At 41.9% G+C, this 19,609-nt stretch overlaps 1 protein-coding gene across 1 annotated transcript; it reads right to left on the bottom strand.

The window, feature by feature from the left end:
• Positions 1 to 9,583: 9,583 nt before the first annotated feature.
• il1b (interleukin 1, beta) lies at positions 9,584 to 13,453 on the bottom strand. Its single transcript, XM_078428986.1, has 6 exons — positions 13,340 to 13,453; positions 12,676 to 12,742; positions 12,076 to 12,346; positions 11,536 to 11,700; positions 10,941 to 11,074; positions 9,584 to 9,936 (listed from the first exon to the last, which is right to left on the bottom strand). Exons 1-6 carry the CDS (start codon positions 13,393 to 13,395, stop codon positions 9,724 to 9,726), a joined length of 906 nt encoding a protein of 301 aa, XP_078285112.1. The 5' UTR covers positions 13,396 to 13,453; the 3' UTR covers positions 9,584 to 9,723.
• Positions 13,454 to 19,609: the final 6,156 nt, after the last annotated feature.

Here is a 19,609-nt window from a genome sequence, read left to right as displayed (position 1 = left end):
GGGGAAAGGGATGCTGTTTCACAGTCTAGGAGCTGCAACCGCAAAAGCGCGGTCACCCCTGAGCTTAAGCCAAGACCGTGGGATAGTCAGTAGCCCAAGTCGGCCGACCTGAGGGACCTGGAGATAGAGAGGTGGGTTAGAAGATTTTTGATATGTGTGGGGGGGGGGGGGGGGCCTCTTTGTATGTGAATAGGAGGAGCTTGAAGTTGATTCTTTACCGTACAGGGAGTCAGTGTGGAGAGAGGTCAGAATCGGGGTGATGTGGTCCCTTTTACGGGTACCCATCAGGAGGCTCGCTGCGGTGTTTTGGACCAATTGTAGGCGGGACAGGGATGATTGGCTGATCCCAGTGTATAGGGAGTTGCAGTAGTCTAGGCGGGAGGAAATGAATGCGTGAATTATTTTTTCAATGTCGTCAAATTGGAGGAATGGTTTGATTTTAGCTATGGTACGAAGCTGGAAGAAGCTGGCTTTTACCACAGCGTTGACTTGCTTGTCAAACTTTAATGCAGAGTCAAATATCATGCCCAGGTTTTTGACTTGCGGTTTGACCAAAGAGGAACACCACTTCACCCTGGCGCGGCTAACGTGTACAACTTCCCCTCCACCCGGCAAACATGGAACACCTCACCTCAGCCCGGCCCGGCGCGGCTAACGTGTACAACTTCACCCTACCCCGGCTAACATGGAACACCTCACCTTACCCCGGCGCGGCTAACATGGACACTTCAGCCCAGCCCAGCCCAGCGCGGCTAACGTGAAACACCTCACCTAACCTCACCTCAGCGCGTCTAACATGGAACACCTCACCTCACCCCGGCGCGTCTGACGTGAACACCTCAACCCAGCCCGGCGTATGTAGCATGGAACAGCTCGGCCTGGCCCAGCCTGGAGTGTGTGGCATAGAACACCTCACCTCAGCCCAGCTCGGTGTAGAAAGGAACAGCCCAGCCCCGCAACTCTAAGGTGGGACACCTTATCTCAGCCCAGCTCAGCGTGTGTAGCATGGAACAGTTCAGCCCAGCTCGGCATGCGTGGCATGGAACAGTTCAGCCCAGCTCAGCGTATGTAGTAGGGAACAGTTCAGCTCAGTGTGTGTAGCATGGAACAGTTCAGCCCAGCTCGGCGTGTGTGGCGTGGAATACTTCAGGCCAGACAGCAATTGGTGAAGGAATGAACAGACGACGTTTCGGGTCAGATCCTTCCTTTAGAGTTTAGCCTGTGTATTTCCCTCCACAGATGCTGTTTGACTTACTGAGTTCCTCCAACACTTACTGTTTTGCTCAAATTTCCAGCATCTACAATCTCCGTGACTCCATTCCATGCTCTATTGCGGGAAGGAATTACCAGGTAGACAGAGATAAGATTCAACGATGTACTCAACACCTCTGTAGGAGTCATTTTGCATATTATTATATTACTTTGTATACTGCTGTATTTTTGGACACTAAGAGGTTAATACTATGCTATATGGGCTGGGCGGAGGCAGAGAGCGTCCAGCTTCGACGTTTTGTCGGCAGTTCAAGCCAAGAAGCGGCTGATAGAAGTTCAGCCTAAAGAAGTAGCTGATGTGAATTGGCTAAAAAGCCTACTGACAGAAGATCAGTAAGAAATCTGAGCTGGAAATAAGATCTGGCAGTTCGTATAAGTTACATAGATTACGGTAGGATAATAAATTTTTACCAAGCTAATCAATAACAAGTCGATGACAAGAGATATGCCAATATGTTATATTGCAACTTCAAATAAACGACTAATTGATTTAAACGTCATGGAGATCTTTGTTGTTATGTTGCTTGCGTCAAGAAAATAACGTTCCAACTAACCTACATCAAAACGGCAGCTTGGAGCTAGCTAAGATAGATGAGAAGCTGGCCGTAATAGCCTCCTTGAAGGGTTGTAACATCAAGAGTCAAGAGAGGATAATTGTCATATGCACTGGGACCAGAATAATGAAATTCTTATTTGCTGCAGCTTCACAGGCCATTAAACTCAACCACACAACAAATAAATATACAACAAAATATCAGATATACTGGGTAAACCAGACCATGATAGTGCAAGCTAAAGTACGCAGAGAAACCATAATAATGTACAGTCTTACACCAGCATTTTGTGCCTATGGTGTAAACCAACATCTGCAGTTCATTCCTACATATTTTGTTTGCTCCACTGCAAAATCTCCTTGAGGTATGCCTACTTTGAAAACATTCTCTCTCTGATGGAGTTCTGCAACACCCTCTCTCTTTGCTTCCCCTCTGTGATTCCTCCTGCGGATCCTTTTCATACAACTACTTTCCCTTTCCCTGACTCTCAGTATGAAGAAGGGTTCCACCTGAAACATCACCTATTCCCTTTCTCCAGAGATGCTACCTGACCCGCTGAGTTACTACAGCATTTTGTATATATCTTTGGTGTAAACCAGCATTTGCAGTTCCTACATATACAGTCCATAATATTTTGGTGCTGAGGTAGAGTTATGGTTAATGTTGTGCAGTGCAGTTTAAGATCTGATGGTTGATAGGAAGAAGCTGTTCTTGAACCCGAGGGCAACGATTCCCGGGCTCCTTGACTTTCTTCCTGATGGTGGCAGCGTGATGCCAGTATGGCTAAGTCTTTCGTGATATTAGCTGTCTTCTAGTGGCTGGGATTCTGGTAGATTTTCTTCAATGACGTGATGGACTGGGCAATGTCCACTGCTTTCTGCAGCCTCCTTAATTCTGGGGCATTTGAATTGCCAAACTCGGCCATGATGGAACCAGTCATTATGCTCTTCACCGCTCACCTATATGAAGAACGAGATTTTGAGGAAGTTGTGATATTGGTGAGTTTTTTTTGTAATGACATCAATGAGCTCTGCCCAAGTTTGTGGTCCTGACCTCCCATCTACCTCATTGGTGACCGTTGAATGATCTTTAATGGACTTTATCGGACTTCAAAGTTATATCTTGCACTAAATGTTGTGCACTTTATCCTTCATCTGTGCACAGTGGGGGATTGACTGTATTCATGTCTAGTCTTTTTGACTGGATAGCATGCAAATAAAGGCATTTCACTGTACCTCGGAACACGTGACAATAATAAACTAAACTAAACTAAAAAAAACCAAGATAAGTCATCAGAGATGTGTATGCCCAGGAACTTGAAGTTGTTGATTCTCTCTATCATTTTCTTCCGATGAATTCAGGCGCATGTGCAGGGAGCATATGAAGGAGATAGAGAACTCAGCAAGGAAATAGAGAACTTTGTGACATGGTGTCAGAACCACAACCTCTCCCTCAATTTCAGCAAGGATGGGCCATAAGCCCCAATCTGCATCAAATGTGAGGAAGTAGTAATGGATAAGAAATTCTGGTTCCTTGAATTAATATTGCCAATGATCTGTCATGGACCAACCACATTGCTGTGAATGGCACACACATCTATTTCGTGAGAAGACAGGAAATTCGGTATAACTCCAGTGACTCTTCCAAACATCTCCAGATGCACCATAGAAAGCATTCTGTAGAGTTGCATCACATATTGGTTTGGGAACTGCTCTCCCCTAGACAGCAAAAAAAAATCAGAAAGTTGTAGATGTAGCCCAGTCTATCACTCAGACCACAGGTCATAGCCTCAGAGTTAAAGGAGGTGCTTTAAGAAGATGAGGAATTTCTTTAGTCAGAGATGGTGAATCTGTGGAATTCTTTGCCACAGAAGGCTGTAGAGGCAGTCAATGGATATTTTTAAGGCAGAGATAGATAGATTCTTGATTAGAATGGGTGTCAGGGTTATGGGGAGAAGGCAGGAGAATGGTTCTTGGTTCTTGGTCCTCCAAAATACACTGGAATTTAGAAGGATGAGAGGAGATTTTATCGAAATGTATAAGATTATTAAGGGGTTGGACACGTTAGAGGCAGGAAACATGTTCCCAATGATGGGGGAGTCCAGAACAAGGGGCCACAGTTTAAGAATAAGGGGTAGGCCATTTAGAACTGAGATGAGGAAAAACTTTTTCAGTCAGAGAGTTGTGAATCTGTGGAATTCTCTGCCTCAGAAGGCAGTGGAGGCCAATTCTCTGAATGCATTCAAGAGAGAGCTGGATAGAGCTCTTAAGGATAGCGGAGTCAAGGGGTATGGGGAGAAGGCAGGAACGGGGTACTGATTGAGAATGATCAGCCATGATCACATTGAATGGCGGTGCTGGCTCGAAGGGCCGAATGGCCTCCTCCTGCACCTATTGTCTATTGTCTAAAATATTCCAAATGGAATTTAAACTGGAATGGGGATAGGATAGAGAGGGAGATCAGCTGCTGTACCACCATGCCGATTAATAGTGGCATAAAATTGCAAGTATTTTATTTTATAATCATCCCAATTTCCTTTATGTGTGGTCCAGTGTCATCAGTGAAAACAAATTTTCAGCAAATGATCCAGCTTCCAACACCCTCTAGAGCAGAGAATTCCAGAGATTCACAATTGTCTAAGTGAAGAACACCTAAAATCATTGATGGAAAGTGTGGATCCGGCAGAGGTTGGAGAAGGATTCCGTTTAAACATTGTGGAAGGTATATTATAGGGAAAGTGCAAGGAAGTAAACTTATTTAGATAGTTCTTTCAAAAGTCTAGCATAGACACAGAGGCCGAATGGTTTCTATCAGTTTATGATTCTATAATTATACGGGTGTCAAGGGTTATGGGAAGAAGGCAGAAGAATGGGGTTAGGAGGGAGAGGCAGATCAGCCGCGATTGAATGGCGGAGTAGACTTGATGGGGCGAATGACCAAACTCTGCTCCTATTACTTATGACCTGAAAATTTTGCATAAGACTTGGCACTGAGTGGCACTGCATCCTGCCAAATGCATCAGGATTGTGATTGTAGATTTCAACAGAACAGATCTTTGGAGGAGCAATCCAGTGGGTTTAATTCCCCGTTCTTTACCCATATTCATATGATTTGTTATTCCTTTGAGTATTTATCCAATATCTTAATGAAAAGCTGCTATAGAATTTGTATCCGGAACCATTTCAGACAGTATTCCAAATCCTCTTGATGCAACAAGCATTTTTTTCCTGATAATGCTTTTGGATGATTTACCATTTACCTTAAGTCTGAGCCATCTCATTTTTAACAGGTTGTGAATTTCTCAGCTGAAACAATTTTCCCTTCCTTTAATCTATCTAAACGTTTCATGATTTTAACCATGTATCCAATCTTCAGCTTCTCCAATAACTCTAATCCCTCATCATTGGAACCATTGAAATTAATTTCATCATAAAATCTGTAAACAAAAGATGGTCATTAAGTCCAGTGAATGTATGCGCAGTTGAAAGGTAGTTTTGCAGCCTAATTCCGTGTACCGGCACTGATTCATTAGCCCAGGCCAGGCTCTTCATAGCCCATACTTACTTAAAGGCATTGAGGCTTGTGTAATGAACAACAGGAAGCTAACTGAGCTGCAGAATGTATTTCACCATTCAGTGACATCATAAATCGTCCCGTCTTTAGCTCAATCAACACTTTCCCACTCACTCCTAATATCAATTGATTCCCTTGTAGTTCTACCATTTCATTTTCTGCCTTTAATATGTTCAGTGATTCTACGTCCACAGTTCTCTGTGCTAGAAAATTCCAGAGTCACAACTATGAGAGAAGAAACTCCTCATACCTGTCTTAAATGAGGAATCCATTGTTCTGAAAGTATGTTCTTTGCTCTCAGTAGCCTCACTAATGGTATCTGCTCGTACAACCCTTTCATCCAATGAGTTGCAGACACCTCTACGTGACAAGTGTTTTCCCCATCATTCAACCTTGGAGTGAATGCTTTAATTCTCTGCCCACTGATTTTGGACTCATTCTCAAGATGTCTATAATTTTATACATTTCAATTAACCCCTACCTTGTACTTCTCCTTTCTGAAGAAAGTAATTCCAGAAAACGAATTTTCCCCTCAGATGATGTTTTTTTCAATGGTGCCAGTTTTCCAGCAGGGTGGCATTGTGTCACACACAGCAAGTAGGGTTGCTGCCATCTAGCTTCAGTCACCCAGGTTTGATCCTGACCTCAGATCTGTGTGTATGGAGTTTCCATGTTCTTCGTGTGACCACATGGAATTCCTCCAGGGTGCTCAGGTTTTCTCCCACAGCCTTATGATATACTGGTAGGTGTTAATTGCCATTGATCCTCAGATCAGTGGCTGATTCGAATTACTAGATCATACAATTCAGAAGGTTCACTCAGTAAGTGAAAATTGAAAAAATACTGCAATTTTGACAAAGGATTTTATGAGGATGTTGCCAGGACGCAAGGGCCTGAACTATAAGGAGAGGTTGAGCAGGCTAGGACTTTATTCCTTGAAGCGCAAGAGAAAGAGGGGTGATCTGATAAAGGTGTACAAAATCATGAGAGGAATAGACCGGGTAAATGCACAGTCTTTTGCCCAGAGTAGGGGAAAACCTACAGAGGATGTAGGTTTAAGGAGGGGTGGGAGATTTAATAACTTAAAGGATAACTTTTTAAACAAAGAGTGATGGAAATGTACAACACAAAAACGTATGGAACGATCTGTCGAAAGAGGTGGTTGAAGCAGGTACTATTGCATAATTTAGGAAACATTTAGGCAAGTAAACGGGTAGGACAGGTTTAGAGGGACATGGTCCAAACGCAGACAGATGGGACTAGTGTAGAAGGGATGTTTGTTGACGTGGGAAGGTTGGGCCGAAGCTCCTGTTTCCACACACTATTACTGATCTCTGACCTGAAACGTTGCTTTTCTTCCCACAAATGCGGCCTGACCTGCTGAATGTTTCCAGCATTTTTGGTGTTGCAGGAGGTTAACTCCATGATAGCAATCTTCTTGCAAATATTTTCTTAATGCAGACCATTACTCGCCTTTATGTAGTTATCTGCAGATGCATTGGTGATCACTTTCCAATGTTCTATAGATTCAGGATCAGTTCCTGTGGATTGGAGGGTAGCTAATGTTGTCCCACTTTTTAAGAAAGGAGGGAGAGAGAAAACGGGAAATTATAGACCAGTTAGTCTGACATCAGTGGTGGGGAAGATGCTGGAGTCAATTATAAAAGACGAATCTGCAGAGCATTTGGATAGTACTAACAGGATCGTTCCGAGTCAGCATGGATTTACGAAGGGGAAATCATGCTTGACTAATCTGGAATTCTTTGAGGATGTAACTAGGAAAATTGATAGGGGAGAGCCGGTGGATGTGGTGTACCTCGACTTTCAGAAAGCCTTCGACAAGGTTCCACATAGGAGATTAGTGGGCAAAATTAGAGCACATGGTATTGGAGGTGGGGTACTGACATGGATAGAAAATTAGTTGACAGACAGAAAGCAAAGAGTGGGGATAAATGGGTCCCTTTCAGAATGGCAGGCAGTAACTAGTGGGGTACCGCAAGGCTCGGTGTTGGGACCCCAGCTATTTACAATATACATTAATGACTTGGATGAAGGGATTAAAAGTACCATTAGCAAATTTGCAGATGATACAAAGCTGGGTGGTAGTGTGAACTGTGAGGAAGATGCTATGAGCTTGCAGGGTGACTTGGATAGGTTTTGTGAGTGGGCGGATGCATGGCAGATGCAGTTTAATGTGGATAAGTGTGAGGTTATCCACTTTGGTGGTAAGAATAGGAAGGCAGAGTATTATCTGAATGGTTAGGAAAAGGGGACGTACAACAAGATCTGGGTGTCCTAGTGCATCAGTCACTGAAAGGAAGCATGCAGGTACAGCAAGCAGTGAAGAAAGCCAATGGAATGTTGGCCTTCATAACAAGAGGACAATAGACAATAGACAATAGACAATAGGTGCAGGAGTAGGCCATTCAGCCCTTCGAGCCAGCACCGCCATTCAATGCGATCATGGCTGATCACTCTCAATCAGTACCCCGTTCCTGCCTTCTCCCCATATCCCCTCACTCCGCTATCCTTAAGAGCTCTATCCAGCTCTCTCTTGAAAGCATCCAACGAACTGGCCTCCACTGCCTTCTGAGGCAGAGAATTCCACACCTTCACCACTCTCTGACTGAAAAAGTTCTTCCTCATCTCCGTTCTAAATGGCCTACCCCTTATTCTTAAACTGTGGCCCCTTGTTCTGGACTCCCCCAACATTGGGAACATGTTATCTGCCTCTAATGTGTCCAATCCCCTAATTATCTTATATGTTTCAATAAGATCCCCCCTCATCCTTCTAAATTCCAGTGTATACAAGCCCTTCTGAGTTGAGTATAGGAGCAAAGAGTTCCTTCTGCAGTTGTACAGGGCCCTAATGAGACCGCACCTGGAGTACTGTGTGCAGTTTTGCTCTCCAAATTTGAGGAAGGATATTCTTGCTATTGAGGGCGTGCAGCAAAGGTTTATTAGGTTAATTCCCGGAATGGCAGGACTGTCATATGTTGAAAGACTGGAGCAGCTAGGCTTGTATACACTGGAATTTAGAAGGATGAGAGGGGATCTTATCGAAACGTATAAGATTATTAAGGGGTTGGACACGTTAGAGGCAGGAAACATGTTCCCAATGTTGGGGGAGTCCAGAACAAGGGGCCACAGTTTAAGAATAAGGGGTAGACCATTTAGAATGGAGATGAGGAAAAACCTTTTTAGTCAGAGAGTTGTGAATCTGTGGAATTCTCTGCCTCAGAAGGCAGTGGAGGCCAATTCTCTGAATGCATTCAAGAGGGAGCTAGATAGAGCCCTTAAGGATAGCTGAGTCAGGGGGTATGGGGAGAAGGCAGGAACGGGGTACTGACTGAGAATGATCAGCCATGATCACATTGAATGGCGGTGCTGGCTCGAAGGGCCGAATGGCCTACTCCTGCACCTATTGTCTATTGTCTATTGTCTATTGATGTTGGTTTAAACTGAATATACTTTTAATTTTTCTATGTTGTGATAATTGTTTTAATCCCCTGACTATTGTAGTCTCCCCTTTGATCCTGAGGGCTATGTATGAAAGGATCAAATCACATTTTTTGTCTCCAGGTAGTATATAGATAAAATATAGTTTTAAATCATAATTTAATACTATATATGAATAAGATAATTACTGTCAATTAACCACAAAATGTACAGTAGTATGCCTGTCTATTGTCATCTAAATTGTTAATGTACATAGGAACCAGCACCCAACCCAGCGACACACCACTGGTCACGGGCCTCCAATCAGAAAAACAACCTTCCACAACTACCCTTTGACTCTTTCTTTCAAGTCAATTTTGAATCCAATTGGCCAGCTTGCCTTGTGTTCCATTCGATCCTAACCTTCTAGACAAGCTGACTTATGGAACCTTGTCAAAAGCCTTGCTTCACCCTCTTCACAGGTAATTTACAGAAATGTGTGAAATAAAGTAAACTATTTGTTTGAAAAGAACACAATAATTTAATCAACCAAGGAAACGCTTTCTCCAGTACAGTAATGAATTAAATAATAATAACAATAATAATAACAATTTAAATAATAATAAAATATTGAACATTTATAATAATTAGTATTCAAGTTACAAAACACATTTTTGTTATTTTCACTAATATTTAACTCCAAATAATAAAAAGTAAAACAGGAGCAAATATTGCTACCAGTACATCTCAGTAATTTGAAGACAACTCTATCAGCGATAAATCGTATCAATGGACAATGTAAAAGTCTGTACTCAGTACATACACACACTCTTTAAACCAACAATTCCTGATTTGTGTTCTAAACTGCACAGAGATCAAAATTGCCTCATTTAGCTGTAAAGATTGTGATTCTCTTGTGGTGCTCTTTCACATCCATTTCAACCGGCTGTTTATTCTTGTGGGAGGTGCTGATGTACCATCCACGGTACATAGCCGATTCAAACTCAAAGGTGTGGCCAGCATTCGAAACCTTCTTGAAGAACACAAAGCGAAGCAGGTCAGTGGCACTACTGATATTGTGTAGAGTCTGGTCCCATTTCTGTGCAAATAAATGGCAAAAATAAATTTAAACAAATTTGTATTTCAAATTCGAAAACTGTAAATAATATTAGTTCAAGACCTGTTGACCGCACAGAGCAGATTTACTGAGAGGAGATCTGTGCCAGTTACAGATTTCTACATTCAGCCCTAATATTGCTAAACCCTTTAGTGTTCATACCCTTCTTGAGGAATTCAGCTCTGTGGAGGGCTGGTACACTGTTTAGGCTCCTCATCATTTAACTATCTGTAAATTCATAAATTGCTTGCAGTTCAATTTTGGAACTATGCTGACCTGGCTAACCTTGGCTGGGAAGGGGACATACACATCAGGATTTCAGGATTGGGCACAAAGGTCCAGAGTACTGGCTACTGACCGCACATTTAGATATTGTGAGGATTCAGTAGTGAGCCACACTCCAATCTCTCAACAATCCTGCTGAAAAGCTTTCTGGTGCATTAGGTAAGGACGAGCTCTTGGGAGAATGTATTATTGCAACTGTTCTTATAGCAGAGAGAGAGAGAAGCCATTTGGCACATGAAATGGTCCCATTTCCCACTTATTTCTCTGTAACCTGTTCTCTTTTACCCCCCTCCTGCCATCCATCTACACTGGGGGCAATTTACAGTAGCCAATTAATCTTTGAGATGTGGGAGGAATCCAGAGCACTGGGGAAATTCATGCCAATACTGGAGGATGGTCAGTCCCTTGGAATGGAAGTTGTTCAAGGGGACTACAGATGTGCTGAAAGTTATGTGAAGACATTTCACTGAGGTTGTGGAACTAGAATATACGGGACTCTGGGGCAGATATAGGCTTCCTAATCCAGAGTGCGGGAGTCATTACAAAACATGGATCAAACAATTAAACTAAACTAAATCCACTGTTGCATTCTGTTTGTAGAAAGTACGAAGACACGGTGGAAGGAGAAGCAAATTCTGCAGAAAGCAATGATAAGGGGCTGTACAACTATCAGTTAAACGTGAGCACGTATGTGATCTTACCTCCACCTTCAGCCTGGGATTTTCCTGTGATCCCGTGCAAGAGACAAATAGATTCTCATTGTTGATTCCCAGAACAACTGGCAAATGATTATATTCACTGGCAGTCGCCTTGTAGTATCTCATGTTGAGTGTTACTGTAAGCAAAAGGAAAAATATTTTAGCGCTATAACCAAAATACATAAAAGTTCATTTTGTTAAAAGTACTGCAATACAGTTTTTCAGGGTAAATGCTTTAACTGGATCATAACCAAACCATCTATAGCCATGGGGTCAAGGTTAGACAAATAGCTAATTTACACAACACCAGGGGACAGAGGAACTATCCAGGCTCCAATAACTGCTCCTAACCCAGTTGTCCAGCAGGAATGCATATTTTGGCTTAGCTTCATGTGCTACTGATGTTAGATTAGCATGACAATACTGATCCTGTGAAGAAAAGTTCCAGACTAGGGTCAGTACATGTCCAGGATCAAAAGTGAAGGGAAATTGAATTCCTTTTCCTGTGAGGTGTTCCCTTCCATTTACCTTAACATCTTTAAGATTTTAATATATTTTTCCAATCTTCCTTTACTTTCCCTTACTATGCTTTACTCACCTTCATCATTTGGCTGCTGCAAGAACATGGCCATGAGCTGGAGATTGTCTGACAACTTCAGGGATTTGTCGTGATCATCCTTCACCTGTTGACACTCGCTCTGCATGAACCTGTAAGAACCGACTGCCATTTCAGCATCTTCATAGCTGGTGTAGCTGATAGCTTCTGTTGGCACAATTCAGAGTGAGTTATTAACTTTCGCAGATTAACAGAGTTTAAACTGGAATAAAATCTTGGACCATAATGTTTCTTTAAGAATTGTTCTCTGAATATTGGAGGCTGGCAAATCTGTGTTTATTGACTCTTTTTGATTGCTCTATTGATGGGCTTTCTACTCAGATCTTTCGGATAATGGCATTCTCCGCGTTTGATAGGTAATCCCACAACACTGAATAGCAACAGTTAGAATTCAGTGTGAACAGAACCACTGGGATTATCAGCAAAATGCCAGCTTTCAGACTAAACAGTAAGCACATTGCTGTCATTTGTAACCAATTACTGCTAACAGAATGGTAACACCGGAAACAAAATTCAGCTCACCTTCTATGAGTGCATTGAAGTTCCCGACCAAGTCGGTATCCTGAAAGCAACTGGCCTCACAGCCCCAGCCATCCCGGCATGGCCGCCCCAGCCTTTTCTTGAATCTTTCAACAGCAAGGGCTAACATGACAGCCTTTTCCAGAGTGAACTTGGCAGGGCTGGTTGCGGTAATGGATGATGATTTCCCGGTGATTTTCAATTGGTAACTCTCTGCCAGGGGACAGGCAGGTTTCGACTCCATTGGGCATGATAAACCTTTTTGAAATGGGCTCTGCAAAATGAGAAACCAACATTAAATCCATCACTCAAGTGGCTACAGTATTGGTAAACAATGCCAGAGGGGCTGATAGTTTGGCGTAGCATAATTGATACCCAGAGAACTCTACAACCTAGGACAGGTGGGCTAAACATCAGACATGTTTAAGAATTGAAACTCTGCGCTTAGCAAGTATTTATTTGAAGTTCCTGACCTCATACTTTATCATCATGAATTCTGGTCATGCATAGCAGCTGAATATTTGTCTATTCAAGCTTGCTCTAATTTTAACAAAGTGAAACAATTCCCCCAAATATATTCTGGTGTAATCTCAAATGTCTTACCTTGACCCGCGGGCTAGAAGTAGGAGAAGTGATGTGAAAATCCACACTATGCTGGTAATGCAAAGTTCTGTTGACAGAAGAATTGTTACAATCATTTTATGGGGAATAGTGTAAATGGAAGTTATAGCAGATGGTGAACTGAAAATACCTCTCGTGGTATAAGCATTTGGTCTGTACTTTTATCTTAAAAGTACTCAATCTTGTGTTAATTGCCTGATCGCTCAGCATTAGGATCCATGCTTATCAGCCAATACTTATCAGCTAAACATCGATGTCATAAATCAGAACATTTATCAAATAAATCCTTATAGGTGTCTTCATAACCAGTGTGAATATCATCACAGTTGCCACGTTTGATAATTGATATGCAAGTAAATCTCTTTGTTATCTGTAACATGGACTCTGACATACATTTAACCCAAGGTCCACTTCCCTCTCAAATTTTGCAAGGACCATTAAAACTAGATTATTTCTTCAAATCGAATTTCTATTTTTTCGTGATAAGAAAATCACTGTCGGTTGTTTTGGCCAGAGATCTGACATATTTAGCAGCTGTAAACATATCTATAATTCAAAAAGAGCTCTGCTGTAATAACGCGGCTTGGGTTTAATGTTAAGTAAAAAATGTTAAGTAAAATTAATGTAGAGTAAACTGTGGTCTCACCTCATGGATTCACTCTCCGCCATTGGAATAGATATGGTTCCATCCTCAGTCCGCATTTTCACGAAGATCTCCGAAGTAATATCAGATTACAACCAAAAGATTGTTAGGATAGTTCTACCAGAGTTCTGAATGTTGCTGTGCTGACAAGCAGCCTCCAGCCCTTATTTAAAGTGTGCTTGCCTCCATATGCTCCTCCCTCTAGGGTGTGTCCCTGTGGCTGGAAATTTTATGATTGCACAGTATTTGGTAAATTTTCCTTGTCCTTCCTCAGCTGGTTAACCTTGCCAAAATTACGATGCTGTTGTGGAGTTTTTAACATTTAAATCCAAATCATATTACTGATGCTCTGCTGCAAAAGTATTTCAAATAAATCTCCATTCTATATATTTATTGACAATATCTCAGCAGCAGCAATTTGATACTGTTACATAATTTTCTTGAGACTGAGAACCACACTGGTATGGTGACAATGCTGGAGAATATGTCTTGTTACAGTCCTGATACGCGACTCTCTATCCAGCCTGGTCTATTTCAATTGTATGCCAAAAGGAGCCAGTGCTAGTTTTCCCACTAAAGCCACAAATCTGCTGAACATTTACATCATTTTTTTCTCCAGATTTCTGGTTTCTGGAGTTTTTTTCCTCTGTTGCCAGTGGGTGCAGATCAATAAATCGAGCTGCGCTCGTGATGAATGTGATTTGTTCCATGTAGAATTGATGCCTCAGGTGGGAGGACAGTCAAATCAAAGCCACTGCATGTGGGCAAGAATGAATGTGGATAGTTAAATGGGACAAGGAGGTTTCATGGATATTCCCATGCTCAATAATGACAAGCCCAAGTGTTTGGAATTATTATTAAGTTCCTAGTCAATTATGCATCTCAGCTTCCTTATAAGGTCCATTATTCAGCCATTAAACAGTTGAATTTGAAAGGTAAGAGTGAAAGCTTTTGACATTATGAAAAAATGCCATATAACAGGTTGATCATTTAAGTGAAACCCATGGGATACAAAGGAGAGAAAGAAATTGGATCCAAATCCCCCCAAAATTGTAGGGGCAGGAAGCAAAGGGTAAAAGTTACCGAGTATGCTGGGGCTGGAAGACTGCTCCCTCTGGGGTTCCACAGGGCTAAGAAAAGCCTTGCAATATTTAGAAATGATTTAAAAATACAGGCATGATCAGTAGTATGCACATGACTGAACATTTGATTGTGTGGAGGAAAGATTTATACTGCAACAAACTGGATGGTCTGGTCAGTTGGACAGGAAAAGGGAATTTTAATCCAGAGAAGTGTGAGGTATTACATTTGGCAGGTGCAACGTGATAAGAAATGAATGAATGAATGAATAAGTTTATGAATAAGTTTATTGGCCAAGTATGCATATACAAGGAATGTGCCTTGGTGCTCCGCTCACAAATGACAACACAAACATTCAGTTAACAATTAAGAATAAAGCATAACACATCAAACCAATAAGGATAAACATTATGGTCTAAACATGTGGGTGAAAATAAACCAGAGCAAAAAAGAGACTACAGACTTTGGTTATTGATTATATCATCAATGTGAGAATACCAAGTGGTGTGAAGGAAAAATACCTGCGTGTTTCATTATTTAATACCGTATTTCATTGTAAAAGTAAGAACTTCATTGTTCTGGTCGCAGTGCATTTGACAATTAAACTCTCTTGACTCAACTTGACTCTTGGTGTCAATGCTCATCACATTTAAACTGTACTCGAATGTGTTTTTGAAGAGCCATTGGCCAGTCCTGGAAGGTGGGATTATATTGGGAAACTGTTTTCAACTGGCACATAATGAGCTTGATCAGGGGCCCACTGTAAACACTCACTCTACCTTCAGTGGGTTAGTGTGGTTACAATAAGTACCATCAACAAAATGTGCCTCAGCAATTAATCAAGGCTCCTTTGGATTTGAAAGCACTGGACAAAAGATGGTGGAAGCAGATTTAGCAGCAACATTTTCAAAGCGAAATTTGGAAAATTTCCAGAGGAACTATGTTGTGTGAAGGGGAAAGAACAGACCATAGATTGTTCTTTAAAACAGCTGTCATATGCAAAATGGATGAAACCTAAATTATATTCTGGATTTTTTTTGCCCTTTTCTTTAGACTAACTCTGAAGACAAACATAAAACAGGGAAAAGAATGAATGTGCAGGCCAACAAAAGGTATGGGTGAACTGTTACGTCAAGTATGATAATGCACAAGATAATTTCCCCCCAGGTGCACATTTATGTTTTCCCAGTGCAGGAATATATCCGAATATTAAACGCCAGGACCCCACCTTAAAACACCCAGTCAAACTTCCTCTCCCATTTCATAACGTGGGCAGGGGAAACGTGTAATGCTCAATATTGATCATTATCTTTGAACTCTCACTCTGCAATTTGATGCAATGTTTTCAGCTGAAATTCTTTCATGGGATTACGAAGGTGAACAATACAAACTAAATTCACTTTGAGGGAAAGTTTCAGGATGTAGTGACATATCAGTTCACTATCTCAGTGACTGCATTCACAGGAAACATTGCGAGCTCACAATGAACACCGGAGTACTTACGGTCAACTACTTTATATAGCGAAGATAATAAGATTGAATTGGACAGGGTGATGATGTAAAACGGGAGCGGTGGAATACAGTGATTCTTGTAGTTCCTCTCGGGTAATACTCAGGCGAGCATATTACTCTTCAGTGACTGATCTTCTATGTGATATTCTATGAAATAGCGCACCAGAAAGCTTCTGGATCTCTTAAGTGTTATTCTTGCTCACCAGCACAAATTACTGTAGGGATCCATGCTCTCCAAACTGCTGAAAGTTTAGGGAAGATTGGAAAACACAGAACCCAGGAAGAAAGATTAAGGGGCAAAATTCATTATTATCAGGAAAAAAAACTTGCAGAACACCAGATTACCATTGCAGAGTAGATGGAGAGGGTGAAGTTCTTGGATACAAGAATCAGAGGTCATTAGTTCTGACTCAAGTTTGATGCCTGTCTGAAAACTTTACACCCAATGAATCTGGTTTTGGATTCTTCCAAGACGATACAAAGTAATGTTTTGTGATGCAGATTTTGTGAAGGATACACAACTCAAAGGTTCAGAAAAATCATGAATCTGTGAGATACAGCAAGTAGACCCATTGTCTCACAGCTCCAGAGACCTGGGTTCAATCCTGACCTTGGTTGCTGTTTGTAGGGAGTTTGCACATTCTCCCTGTGAATGCACGGGTTTCCTTTGGGAGCTCTGTTCCCTTTCCATCCCCAAGAGGTGCGGTATGCAGATTAATTGGCCACTGTAACTTGCCCTGACTTTGTCAGTGAGTTACAGAACCTAGGGAAGCAATGGATGACTATAGACGGCAGCGGCAGTGGAATAGGGAAACAAAAAATGTGGTTCTTACCTCCTGTGCCCTCAAGAATGCTCTGAATGTGATGAGATTGGCGGGGGACAAAGATTGAACTGTGATCAGGTGAGGTGAGGGATGACGGTTCATGAGTTGATGCATCGGTGGAGTGGGCCGCTACAGATATTTCAGCAGCCGGGAGCGCGATTGGATCGGGCGCCACACTAAAAGGCCAAGTGCACAGATTGGACATGACCTGCTGTGACATGGAGTGATGCCGCAGCGGTAGAGGATACCAACAACTTTGCTTGGCCAGGCCAAATCTCCAATTACTCCAGGACAGCAGGCCTTTACGGCCAAGTTAAGATCTCTACATTTACAACTTGGACTTGAATCATGAAGAATGACGCTAAAAATAGCAACTGTTGTATACAATCTCAGTGTGCTATTCCTATACACTTGTACTTAACTAAGTTTGTGCTCATGGATAGTAATTATTTTACTGAACTGTATTCAAATACGGAATTTCTTCTTTTTTTTACCATTGATCCATTGAGATAAAAGGAGAATAAAAATGGGATGAATGTGGTGTTTGGTATTTAGTATGAATGGTGTTTGGCATGTTTCTGTGCTTTGTCTCTGTATGACAATCTCAAGAATCTGATACAATCTGAGACTAAAGCTGAACATATTTTTAAATAGTCAATACATCAGATTTCTTCACTTTAGGCACAGAGTAGTATTCCAGAACATTCCTTCCCCTTTCACATCTATTTATTTATTCTGAGACAACTTTTACGGTTAATCTGACCGGAGATAGTGCTTAGATTGGAACTTGCATTGCATCATTGTGAGTATTACTGAAACAAGGGGTATACAACTGGAACTCAGTTGTAAGGGTAAGATTTCCCATATGTGTTCTCATTACTTCCCAATGGTGAAATAATTGTCTGTTCAGCACAATAATAGATAGAAAATTAGAGAATGGGACAGGGCAGTGTTTGATGATTATTCCTGACTTGTGGTAAAGATCAGGTAATTTATTTAATTGTTTACCTGATATCAGTAAAATAATCTCTTCAAATGAAACTCAAAATGATGGAGTGATGCTGTTTTTGCATGTGGCCTCAATCTAGTTTCTAATGAGTAAGTTTTTGCCTGACTTGTCAATGATTTACAGTTTCACACAGTTGGGTATCAGGATGACTGTTATGATGAAAAGATGAAAGTCCATTGGAGCAGTATTCTCTGCTCTACATTTCTTTCTTGACAGTCAATGGCATTGCTATGGCTGAGTGCCCCACCATCAATAGCCCATGGGTCTTTATTGACCGGTAACTCAACTGTAAAGGCATCTAAATAAAGGGAATAATATCTGTTGTGAGTGATTCACATAACCACCCAAGGCCATTCCACTATTTTCAGTGCACACATCAGGAGCAAGCCAGATTATTCTTCATGTGCCCGAATAGAAACATAGGAAATAGATGCAGGAGGAGGCCATTTGGCCCTTCGAGCCAGCACCACCATTCATTGTGATCATGGCTGATCACCACAATCAGTAACCTGTGCCTGCCTTCTCCCCATATTCCTTGATTCCACTAGCCCCTAGCGCTCTATATAACTCTCTCTTAAATTCATCCAGTGATTTGGCCTCCACTGCCCTCTGTGGCAGAGAATTCCACAAATTCACAACTCTCTGAGTGAAAAAGTTCCTTCTCACCTCAGTTTTAAATGGCCTGAATGTGTGCGGACTCAACAGCATCCAGGTGACAGCTTGACTGGGACCCCCCGAAAATTCCCTTCACCGCCAATGTACAGTGGTCGCAGTGTGTTCCTTTTACAAAATGCATTGTTGTTACTCCCAACAGCAATGAAAACAGAGGAAAAACACTCAGCAGTACAGTAGCATCCGCTGAGGGAAAAAAAACAAAGTTAACATTTCAGATGACACTGTTTCAGGAGCTCTGTTTCTCTTTATACAGATACTAACGCATCCCAAGCCCTTGAATTCTGCTATCAGGAAAGCTGCTGGTTCCACTCCATATCTTGCAAAACCTTGATTTGAAAATATTAAAAAGGGAGGGAGAGAGAAAACGGGGAATTATAGACCAGTTAGCCTAACATCGGTAGTGGGGAAAATGCTAGAGTCAGTTATTAAAGATGTGATAGCATCACATTTGGAAAGTGGTGAAATCATCGGACAAAGTCAGCATGGATTTACCAAAGGCAAATCATGTCTGACGAATCTTATAGAATTTTTCGAGGATGTAACTAGTAGAGTGGATAAGGGAGAACCAGTCGATGTGTATATCTGGACTTTCAGAAGGCCTTCGACAAGGTCCCACATAGGAGATTGGTGTACAAACTTAAAGCACACGGTATTGAGGGTTCAGTTTTGAGGTGGATAGAAAATTGGTTGGCGGACAGGAAGCAAAGAGTAGGAATAAACGGGTCCTTTTCGGAATGGCAGGCAGTGACTAGTGGGGTACCGCAAGGCTCAGTGCTGGGACCCCAGTTATTTACAGTGTATATTAATGATTTGGACGAGGGAATTGAATGCAACATCTCTAAGTTTGCGGATGACACGAAGCTGGGTGGCTGTGTTAGCTGCGAGGAGGATGCTAGGAGGCTGCAGAGTGACTTGGATAGATTAGGCGAGTGGGCAAATGCATGGCAGATGCAATATAATGTGGATAAATGTGAGGTTATCCACTTTGGCGGCAAGAACAGGAAAGCAGAGTATTACCTGAATGGTGACCGATTGGGAGAAGGGGAGATGCAACGTGACCTGGGCGTCATGGTGCACCAGTCATTGAAAGCAAGCATGCAGGTGCAGCAGGCAGTGAAGAAAGCGAATGGTATGTTGGCATTCATAGCAAGAGGATTTGAGTTTAGGAGCAGG

The sequence above is a fragment of the Rhinoraja longicauda genome, chromosome 36 (genome assembly GCF_053455715.1).
Source record: "Rhinoraja longicauda isolate Sanriku21f chromosome 36, sRhiLon1.1, whole genome shotgun sequence".
NCBI classification, from domain to species: domain Eukaryota; kingdom Metazoa; phylum Chordata; class Chondrichthyes; order Rajiformes; family Arhynchobatidae; genus Rhinoraja; species Rhinoraja longicauda.
Note: the sequence above shows the minus strand (reverse complement) of the source record. Positions and strands in the feature narration are given on the sequence as shown.